Source organism: Malus sylvestris, chromosome 4, assembly GCF_916048215.2.
Source record: "Malus sylvestris chromosome 4, drMalSylv7.2, whole genome shotgun sequence".
In the NCBI taxonomy this organism is placed as follows: Eukaryota; Viridiplantae; Streptophyta; class Magnoliopsida; order Rosales; family Rosaceae; genus Malus; species Malus sylvestris.
The window spans coordinates 5839546-5851439 of NC_062263.1; the positions used below are offsets into that span (position 1 = coordinate 5839546).

The following is an 11894-nucleotide window of genomic DNA, read 5'->3' on the forward strand; positions in this document are numbered from 1 at the left end:
TAATTCCTTCTATTCTGATTACGTTACACGAAAGGAGTCCAAGAATTCTTGCTTGCAAATCTCGACCTCGAACAGCTATCAATTTACGAGTCATGCCATCGTCGGTTCAAGTTTTGAGAGCGGGCGGATCACTCAGGATAAGAAGAAACGAATCGGTTACTTGTTGATCCTCCCGTATTTTCCGTCGACATATGAGTTTTCCATTCGAGTGGGACGCTCCGAAAGTGTTCATGGTCGAATGTATTCAGGTAATTTTATCTGGATTATGATTATGTTTTCCACTGCTTGTTTCAATTGCAACTGTAACTCCATTTGTTTGTTGGGCTGTAAATTAGATTCGGTTCTATGAAGTTCAGTATTGGATCCCGAAAATGTACTGGAAAATGTTACTAGATTATCGAATGTAGGAATGTTAGGTTGTTTGGAGAGGCTGTATTGTATCTTATTCTACTTTCCATGTTTTCTGGGGTCAGTTTTTTTTTATGAAGAAAATGGGATTTTTAAGTTGATATGGTGTAGATATGGTTGACTTGGCACAAAGCCAAGCATATCTAGGATTCATACAGCCGATCTCACTTGGTGGGATAAGGCTTTGTTGTTGTTGGTGGTTTTCACTTTTGTACTAGGGTTTAGAAGAGTGGAGGAAGAATTGTGATTGGTGAGAGAGATGTAGGAGAAATGTACAAGGAAAGGCACACAAATGAAAACTAAAAACCACAAAACCAAAAATCTATTGTAAGTTACTTTTTATGTTCGGTCGAGCAGTCCAAATTGGTTAGACCTGGGTTTTATGCAAGAACATAAAATCATTGCCAACCTTAAACTTTTGATAAAACTTTAAGGTGTTTCTAGTTAAAGCACTTATAACAAGACGGGTATGATATAATATGTTTTATATAGAAGGCAAATGGTGGATTGATGTGGTGGTGGATAGGGTCTCCCTCTCGTACCATTTCGCTCACCAAAGTGTAGTTTAGAGTAGTTATATTGCTTGTACTTTGAAAATGATGTTTTATATAGAAGCAGTTCCAAATGACAGTTAGATTTTTAAACTCCACCGTATTTAAAAAAATATTCCAATGTATTATATTTTGAATATACCCCATTGTTGTTTTTTAGTTATTTTATTGGGATGGAAAACATGAAAGGTGAGATGAGGAAAACCATTAGACGGTAATACTAGTGGTGGCCATTTTACTCCTCCATAATAATAGATAGAAAAGAAATTCCCATAGAAAAAGAAAAAAGAACATGACTATCGAGCAGGCCTGGTGTGAGTGACACCTTGTTCACTTCCCTCTTTACTTGAAAATCCTTCCTTTTTTTTAATGTGGTTCATGGATGGACTGCAAAGTACAAAACCATTTGCTTTGCATTTGCCATTACCTCTCTCTAATCTGTTGTCCAAACATTATTGCAGTGTACACATTTCCAAATCTCCATTTCGACCTCGAAACACAATCAATTTACAAATCATACCATCTTGGTTTCATTTTTCAACTATTAAGAGCGGCGGACACTTAGAAGTACAAAAAGAAAGGCATCACTTGTTTGTTGGTCCTCCCGTATTCCTGTTGATAAATATATGAATTTTCCATTTCAATCAGACGCTTTTAAACTGTTCATACTTGAAGATACTCAGGTAAATATGGTCTGATTTATGATTATGTTTTCATTTGCTTGTTTTAACTGCAACTGCATTTGCTTACTGAGCTGTTAATTGGATTCAGTTCTTTGAATTTCCATTTCTGTTTCTATACCTGAGAAAGTACTGGAAACCGTTACTAGATTATCCTATGTATGAATGTTAGGTTGTTTGGAGAGGTTCCATTATATCTTATTCTGCTTTCCATGTTTTCTGGGGTTAGTTATTATGACAGAAAATGGGATTCTTAAGTTGATATTTCGTTGTGTGCTTAAATTGAAGGCCTATTTGATGACCATTTTGTTTCTAGTTTGTGGTTTTCTTTTTTGTACTAGAGAAACCAAAAACTGTCTCTCACCGTCCTTCCTCCACTCTTCTATAGCTCATCAAATGGGTCCTTATTATATACTAGTTTTTATATTGTCCTTTCTAAGATTATTTTTTGCCAGGTAACAAGATTGGATTTTTAAGTTGTTATTTGGGATCTGAGAATAAAAAAGCATACGAATCTCATATGATCTATGATGCTGATCTGTAGCTTTTTATTTACAGGCTATTGGGTTACTTTTTATGTTTCGTATTTGATTAGTGTAAAATCTTTTTCTGATTGCATTTTTATTTTTTGGATCAAATGGTCAAGCAGTCCAAACAGAATAGAATTTTCTGTTTTATGCAGAAGCATTAAATCACTGGCCAACCCAAGAAGCAGTAGTTTATATAGGAATTCGTTCTTGAATTCTTTATTGTGGGATGTGATGAAGCTGTTTCATATCGACACCCTAACCCCCAAGCCTTTCATTTACAATGTGTGCAATAAGCTAAAAGGTAGACATATAAGAAAGAATCTATGGGAAGCAACCATCACATGTAATCACCACCTGCTTTCATCAATAGATTGGGAACCACCACCAACTCCAAATTGCAAATAAAAGAATTGCTTATAGATGTCTATGAACCTTATTGGTACTCCGAAATTCATGGAAAAGGTCCTTCTCGTCCTAATTACATTGCAAGTTCCCCCAACTGTTTACATGGCTAGACCAACAACTGTGAAACCCTATTTATTGTTGATGTCTTTGACGGGGCGAACACATTTTTCATGCTTAAATTTGTAGAATTGAGAATTTTATTCAGGAATTTCTCTACCGAGTCTACACATTCTTCCCATGTAACTTATTATTTTGGTTCTGAAGTTTTTTTTATTTTCTATTTGTTTATGTTACTCGTAATCACCTATAAAGATTATTGGTTTTGGGTAAGGAGAGGTGCGCACAGGATTTCCCATTAGAATTAGAAAATCAGTTTTTTCTCAGTAATCCAAGTCCATATCAGTTTAGGATTAGGAATTAAATTATCTTTTCTTATTCTATTAGGATTTTGGAATCCTATTCTGGTAAGGCATATAACCCACGACATATGCACTATAAATAGGCTTGTCGGGAGTCCTTTTATTAACAAGAACATCATATAAAACAGCAAGGACACACAAGGATAGGGAGCCAAGAGTGGTAGAGAGGCCTAGAGCAAAGTTTTGGGGATTAGCAGAGGGGTTTGAACAAGTTCTTCTACTCAATTCTTTTTTTGTCCATAGTCTAGTGATTCTCCCAAGAGATCACAGGAGGACGTAGGCAAAGTTAGCCAAACCTCACAATATTTTTGCATTCGTTTATTATTCAGCATATTCACATATCAACATCCTAACTGTTTGCATAACACCAGAGTATTGAAAAACAAGATCAGCTAGGGGGTTTAAAAACTACACTGATTAGACCCATCATCTGTTCTTCCCTGAAAACTGCTTGTCATTCTTTTCATCTTTAATCTTGTTACTCCAAAAGTGTTCAAATTTCGTCCAACCAAACATCTTTAATCTGTCATCGAATCAGAATTCTCACTAAGCACCTTCAATCCGTCAAACTCATCTACCGCTCCAATAGTTGTGGATTCTTTTAGTCTTTGTTTGTATCACAGAGACCAAACTTTATATCTCGGGCATTACATCTGCACAGGTCATAATCCATCTACCGCTGATTAAGAGCTTATTTGGTTAATTGTACATAGCTTGTCTATCGGTCTGGTTTCACAGTTCCCTTGTCCTTAAATCGGCTCTTCACTTTTGCTGATAGGTAATTCTCACCTCTTTACTATCTTTTGCGGTCAGTTTTTCTATAACCACTACATTTCTTTAATTACATTGATTTTGATTCTTTAACTTTTAGTTGCTGCCAGATTGGTTCAATAGCATTCTATCTATCTGTCTTTTACAATTTCAGGGAACGGACCATGTTATTTTGAGTATAAAGATGGAATCTATTAGATTCGTTCTGTTTTTAAATCTACAAGGGAGAATTTAAGCAGAGTACTCTTTTATTTTGGTACTGAGACTTCTATATTTTGGGTTCCCACCTAAATTATCTCTATGTGTAACTAGCTATTTCTGGAGTAAACTACATGCATTTCTATATTTTGGGTTCCCACCTAAATTATCTCTATATTAAACTACATGCATTTCTTGGTTGTTTCAACTGCAACTGCATTTGTTTGTTGGGCTGAAAATTAGATTTGGTTCTTTCAATTTCGGTTTCTATTTCGGTATTGGAACCTGAAAAACTGCTGGAAAGTGACCTAGATTATCGAATGTATGAATGTTTTGTTGTTTGGAGAGGCTCTATTGTATCTTATTTTGCCGTCCTTGTTTTCTGGGGTTAGTTTTTTTGTGAAGAAAATGGGATTCTTAAGTTGATATGGTGTAGTTATGGTTGACTTGGCGCAAAACCGAGCACATCTAGATTCATACAGCTGACCTCACGTGGCGGGATAAGGCTTTGTTGTTGTTGTTGTTGTTTTTCACTTTTGTACTAGGGTTTAGAAGAGTAGAGGAAGAATTGTGATCGGTGAGAGAGATGTAGGAGAAATGTACAAGGAAAAGCACATAAAAGAAACTAAAAACCACAAAACCAAAATTTATTATAAGTTACTTTTTATGTTCGGTCGAGTAGTCCAAACTGGTTAGACCTGGGTTTTATGCAAAAGCATAAAATCATTGCCATAAAAACTTTTAATAAAACTTTAAGTTATTTCTTGTTAAAGCACTTATAACAAAGACGGGTATGATATAATATGTTTTATATAGAAGGCAAATGGTGGATTGATGTGGTGGTGGATAAGGTCTTCCTCTCAAACCATTTCGCTCGCCTTAGCGCAGTTTGAGTAGTTATTTTGCTTGTATTATGAAAATGATGTTTTATATAGAAGCAGTTCCAAACAACTTTTAGATTTTTAAACTCCACCATATTTTTCTAATATTCCAATGAATTAATATTTCGAGTATATACCCCATTGTTGTTTTTTAGTTGTTTTATTGGGATGGAAAACATCAAAGGTGAGATGAGGAAAACCATTAGATGGTAATACTAGTGGCGGCCATTTTTAGGAAAACCATTAGATGCGATTACGAGACAGAGGTTCAGGGCCGAAGGGGTAGAAGAAGACCTAGGAAGACTTTGGCAGAGACTCTAAGAAAACACTTGGAGTACTTGGATCTAACGGAAGACATGGCACAGAACCGTTTGCAATGGCGTTCTAGGATTCATACAACCAACCCGACTTAGTGGGAAAAGGCTTTGTTGTTGTTCTACTCTTTTATTTTGGTACTGAGACTCTTTTATATTTTGGTTCCCACCTAAACTATCTCTACATATAACTAGCTATTTGTGGAGTAAAAAAAATCATTGGTGTTGTGTTTCAAACAATTTACACCATTTATACATCACACTACATGCATTTCTTGAGTTGAATGCAACATTGCACGCTCAAATAATCTTACTTATTTCTAAAATTTATTATATTCTAGTGTACTAGAACTTTATATTCTAAATTCTGGTTACTTTATCTACATCACATGGTGTAATGCATTATACTGAGTGCATATTTTACACTAGTGAGGCAAGTTATATTTGAGTGATAATTGTGTCTACTTGAGATTTTGTAGATAATTACTTTCTTTATTGGACCATTGGGACCGATTCTGTTTTTCTTGATTATTGTGGCTTTAGGTTTTTGGGCATTTCATTAGAGTGGTTTCGGAGTTGGAATGGGGATCGTAGAGACACTGCAATATTTGGAATCATCTAGAAGAATTGCTTCAGTTAATGATAGTCATTCTGAGGGAAGATTAGTACGTATGCCCATGGCTAATGGGGAGTGCTCTATCCGTACGCAGTCACCTAAGTTAAAGAGGCGCAAAATCTCCGCTGTTCGTGATTTTCCCCCGGGGTGTGGACGATTTGGTCAGTTAAGCAATTTGGGACCTGATAAGGAGGCCGCTTCTGTGGGTACTTTATTGACTGCTCTGACAGAAAGTTTGGTTAGTGGGGGTAAATATGGTGACGGACGTGGTGCTGAAAATCTGATGCCCTCAACTGGTCAGGTAGATGATACTGTTTTGATTAGTGGTAACGATGTTAGTACTGGTGAGACAGTTGAATCTTTAACAGCCTTAGAGCATGAAATATATGATTCGTTGAAGATCCAACATCAGCTTGGTGCAGCTGCTCCAGAGGAGGAGATAGTTGCCGTTTTGCCTGATAGAAATATTTGTTCACCACCTGACAGATCCATCTCTATTTCTAAATGCAATCTTCTGGAGAAGACTGCAGTTAAAAAATATCCTCCTCGAAGAAAAATATCAGCCGATCGTGACTTACCTCCTCTGTGTGGAAGAAATGCGTCCCTGGAAGTGAGGAAATTTGGTCAAGAAAAATCGCTTATAGATGGTGAACCATCATCATTGAACACAGTGAAGACCGATGTGAAGCAAACATGTGAGGATATCCATGATGAAGAGTTTCACAAGAGTGAATATGTAGAGAATCTATTAGAAATAAGTGGATCCGAGGTTCAACCAAATTGCAATGGGCATGTTGTACAAGAAATGGAGAGAGAAGATGAATATAAAGTAAATTCGAAGATAAACGTGGTTTTGGAAGGTACAAGAAAAACATGCATTGAACCTTCTCAAAAACGTAACGGATGTCTACGCACAAAGGATGTTCAGCATTCAGAGGAGAAAGTGGAGGACAAGATGGAGGTATACCAAGCAGAGAAAAGTACGAGTGAAAAATGTCTGGAAGTATCTTATTATAATAACCAATTGCACGAAGAAGATTTTGTAAGTTTGGAACCTACATCGAATAGTGAGATTGTGCTGGGTTTGATGGCTGCATCAAATTGTCCATGGAGGAAGGGAAAAGGGGTTTTCAAGCGTAAATCAGAAGGCAGTGTGAGTGAAAGAAAACCCTCTCAACAAGGCAATGGATGCCAAGGCATGGGGGATATTGGACTTTCAGAGGAGATAGTGGGGACGGAGATGGTGGTATACCAAGCGAAGAAAAGTCCGAGTAAAAAATGTATAGATGTATCTTATTATCATAACCAATTGCACAAAGAAGTTCTTGGAATTTCAGAACGTACTATGGATAGGGTGGTTGTGCTGGGTTTGATGGCTGCGTCAAACTGTCCATGGAGGAAGGGAAAAGAGGTCTCCATGCGTAAACCAGAAGATGGTGCAAGTGAAAGTAAACCTTCTCAAGAAAGCAATGGATGCCAAGGCATAGGGGGTGTTGGACATTCAGAGGAGATAGTGGGGAAGGAGATGGTGGTATACCAAGCGAACAGAAGTCCAGGTGAAAAATGTATAGATGTATCTTATTATCATAACCAATTGCACAAAGAAGTTCTTGGAATTTCAGAACGTACTATGGATAGGGTGGTTGTGCTGGGTTTGATGGCTGCGTCAAACTGCCCATGGAGGAAGGGAAAAGAGGTCTCCATGCGTAAACCAGAAGATGGTGCAAGTGAAAGTAAACCTTCTCAAGAAAGCAATGGATGCCAAGGCATGGGGGGTGTTGGACATTCAGAGGAGAAAGTTGGGAAGGAGATGGTGGTATACCAAGCGAAGGAGACTCTGGGTGAAACATGTTTGGAAGTATCTTATTATAATAACCAATTGCACAAAGAAGATTTCGAAAGTTCGGAACTTACTTCAGATACAGTGGTTGTGCTGGGTTTGATGGCTGCATCTAATTGTCCGTGGAGGAAGGGAAAAAGGGTCTCCAAGCACAAAGCAAAAGGTGGTACAAGTGAAAGCGAACAAAACAAACTTGATTTGAAATGCCAACTGGAAGGATCTAGTACTGTGTCAACAAAAGTTGACTCAGACATTGGAAGAAAGTCTGTAAAGAAGATTTTTCGTAAAGCACGAAAGAGTGCTTATCAAGGTACAAGTCTGTTCTGGGATGAGGAGTATTCTCTCGAGCATGACCCAGAGGATCTTCATGTGACTCCAAGATCATGTTATTCAGATGTATCCCCTCATCTGTTTAGTCCTAGTAGTGCAACTAGTAAAAATAATGAGAACAACGCAATTGTCAACCGACACACGGTGAAGGAGACATTGCATCTGTTCCAGGCTCTTTGTAGGAAGCTCTTGCAGGAGGAAGAAGGTAAGTCAAATGAAGGAGGAATTTCTCGCCAAAAAATTGATTATTCAGCTTTAAAGATCCTCAGGGATAAGGGAAAATATGTAAATATGGGCAAACACATTGGAGCTGTCCCAGGAGTTGAAGTTGGTGATGAGTTTCATAACCGAGTGGAACTTACTATTGTTGGCCTTCATCGGCTGACTCAGGGTGGTATAGATTATGTGAATCATTGTGGCAAGATCCTTGCAACTAGTATCATTGCATCTGGTGGCTATGCTGATGATTTGAATGATTCAAATTCCTTGATTTATACAGGCCAAGGAGGAAATGTGATGAAGACTAATAAGGAACCTGAAGATCAGAAGCTTGAACGGGGAAACCTTGCTTTGGATAATAGTCTGCATGAAAGGAACCCTGTTAGAGTGATTCGTGGCTCTGAATCCTCAGATGGAAAGAGTAAGACGTATGTATATGATGGACTATATTTGGTAAAGAAACGTTGGCAGGAATTGGGGTCTCATGGTAAGCTTGTTTTCAAGTTTCAACTGGACAAAATTCGAGACCAAGACCTTGCTCGGAAAGAAGTGAAGAAGTCCAAAATAATTCAAGTTCAGGAAGGTCTCTGCATTGATGATATTTCACTAGGGAAAGAGTTAATTCCTGTTTCTGCTGTGAATACCATAGATGATGAGAAACCTCCAACATTTGTATATGTAACTAGTATGCTATATCCTGATTGGTGCCGTCCAATTCCTCTCAAGGGTTGCAGCTGTATTGTTGAATGCTCAGATTCTGAGAAATGTTCTTGTGCAGTTCAGAACGGAGGTGAGATCCCGTATAACTTCGACGGTGCTATTGTTGAAGTAAAGCCCCTTGTGTATGAGTGTGGTCCTTCTTGCAAGTGCCCTCCGTCTTGTTACAATAGAGTTAGTCAACAAGGTATCAAATTTCAGCTTCAAATTTTTAAAACAGAATCAAGGGGTTGGGGATTGAGATCACTAAATTACATTCCTTCAGGAAGTTTTATATGTGAGTATATGGGAGAGCTCCTTGAAGAGGACAAAGCTGAAGAAAGAATTGGTTATGATGAGTATCTGTTTGATATTGGGAATAACTACAATGACAATAATCTTTGGGATGAACTTTCAACCCTTGTGCCCGATGCGCTGTCAAGTTCTTTTGAAGTTGTGGACGATGGTAAATTCACCATTGATGCAGCAAACTATGGAAATGTGGGAAGATTTATTAACCATAGTTGTTCCCCTAATCTTTATGCCCAAGATGTTCTCTACGATCACAATGACAATAGAATTCCTCACATTATGTTCTTTGCCGCTGAAGACATTCCCCCGATGCAAGAGTTGACTTACCATTACAATTATACGATAGATTCGGTTTATGATTCCAATGGCAATATAAAGAAGAAGAATTGCTATTGTGGTTCGCTGGACTGTACTGGCAGGCTGTACTGAGGCAGACTTGAGAGGAGAATTCTGGGTTACTCAAAAGAGGTGATTTCTTGCTCACGTGTTTTTACATTCTTCTTAGATTCCTTCCCTCTTCTTTTGTATACATCTACTCGCACATGTATGCAAATGTAATTTCATGTGTATGTGTTTATGGTTACTCAAAAGAGGTGATTTCTTAATCCCATGTTTATTTTTATATTCTTCGTTGATTCCTGCCTTCCATTTTGTATGCAGCTACTCACACACGCATCTAAATGTAATTCTGTGTGTACGTGTTTCGTGTGTGCATTTGTGCGGCCTGTGGGTTTTGCCCTTCAAACTGAACATACAACTAAATTAATAGTTTGTTTTTCTTTCTTTATTTTACCTAAAGAACTAGCCATTTGTATCATGTGATCATACATTATTATTGCACTTATTGATAATTCTGCATCATCTCTGAACATAGTACAATCTTATGTGCCTTATCTAGTGGCAAGCCAAATACATTTCACCATCGCCTTTGTAGCATGGCGGTACAAATGGTTGAATTTAGGATTCAGTTCCTACTGAACGACATAGTTGTATCATCAGTCCAAGGTTGCATATGTTGCATTCCTGTCGCTTGTACAATAAGAAAAACAAAATGGAGGATTCGTCTTCAAAATAATAGGGTCACCGTGACCTGAAGTAAATCAGTAGTAAAGTATAGTAGTTCGAAACCAAGGACATTTGGTGCTGACAAGTGCAAAGAAAAAAAGGGATCGATTCTGTAAACCGCATGGGAAAGTTATATTTTTTGTTAAATTGTTATGTGACAAAGCAGCTTTTGTTCTATTGTTTAAGACCTAGTTTGGGAGTGAGGTGCTTAAAAAAAAAGCACCCATAAAAAAAAGCTGTGAGGGTTTTAGGTGTTTGGTAAACTGAAAAAAAAAAGACTTATTTTGGAAGCTGCTGTGAGAATAAGCTGAAATCAAAGGAAAAAGCTGAAGCTGCTATTTGCAGCTTTGGAAAACTGGCTGTTTTTCAAAGCACACGGAGCTACAGTGCTTCTTTAATGAAAAGACCCACTATTAGACTGCTTTTTTTTCCAAAAGCACTTTTACAAAAAAGTTTACCAAACACTTTGCTGATTTATTTCACAGCCGCTTATTCTCACAGCACAGCTGCTTATTCTTACAGCAGCTTTTTTTCAAAGCACAGCAATACCAAACCAGCCTAAGATGGTTATAATCTGGTATATGAGAGTTTGCAAATACTCAATGTGCATTTTTGTTTCATTTTTTACTAGTTAATGTGGTGCACTCTGATTTCTAACAGAGCATGCATGATTAACTTGCAGGTTAAAGTGTTGGTAAGTTGCTGGGTGAATATTGAAACATCTGCAGACGAGGAGCTTGCATTGACAACAGTATTTTTTCAAGGGCCAAGGGCTCATGCCATGGTGCAAGACTTACATTTCAAACAATTTTGATCCTAAAAACGAAAGGGCGAGAGAGAAGTCGAGAAGGATGGGCCTTCGGAGGCGGATTCGAATAGCTTGTGGTTGGCTTCGTGGACCTAGTAATCACACTTACAGGTCTTGAGTCTTGAGTTCAATAAAGCTGGTTATTGTGCTTTGGATTGAAGCTGGTGACGCCGACGTTGGCTGTCAATAGTTAGATGGTAGGACTCTCTCTTTGTGAGTTCGCTGCCGCATACGGTGGCCTCACCCCCAAGAATTAGTCCTACTGGAGACGTATACTCTCAGTATCCCGAAAATCCAATTAATTAGTCCCTTGTTGCTGATGCTATCACTAGTGTGGGATTATCGATTTCTGATAGCGTATTTGGGATAGAGCTATTCTCACTGTTTTGCTTCAAATGCTTTATTATTCGATTGTACTGGAAATGGTTGTACTAAGCGTTTCGTAGCCAGGGAAGCATAAATGCAATGTTTGGATACTGGTGATTGGGTTCCATATTACGTTCCCATAATTCTGGTAGGAACACAAACTTGTGAAACCAAGAAACTAGTATTTTTGTTCTGATTTAGTATTCGGAATCGTAAACCAACGTAAGCTGAACTGAAATCGACGTAAACCAAATCGTATGGGTTTAATAATAAATTTAAACGAAATCGTACCAAACCAAACAATTGATATTTTTCCATTCCGATTTGGATTTGAGGTGGAACCGAGCCGAACTGCATTATGCCCACTCCTAAAGTCACGAGAGGGAAGAGTCGAAGGTTTCAGAGGAGGATATAACTAGGGGTGGTTCGGTATGAGATACCGAACCAAAACCTTAGTCCTGATTCCCAAACCGAAATTTTCGATA

General features: G+C 38.0%; 1 protein-coding gene across 2 annotated transcripts; it reads left to right on the plus strand.

The window, feature by feature from the left end:
- On the plus strand, positions 1-11635 carry LOC126619592 (uncharacterized). 2 transcript variants are annotated; one of them, XM_050288002.1, is made up of 4 exons: positions 1-248; positions 1421-1642; positions 5701-9638; positions 10918-11635. In XM_050288002.1, exon 3 carries the CDS (start codon positions 5739-5741, stop codon positions 9597-9599), a length of 3861 nt encoding a protein of 1286 aa, XP_050143959.1. In that variant the 5' UTR covers positions 1-248; positions 1421-1642; positions 5701-5738; the 3' UTR covers positions 9600-9638; positions 10918-11635. The 2 variants fall into 2 exon arrangements, with proteins under 2 accessions (XP_050143959.1, XP_050143958.1); XM_050288001.1 differs by lacking the exon at positions 1421-1642.
- The last annotated feature ends 259 nt before the right edge of the window (positions 11636-11894 follow it).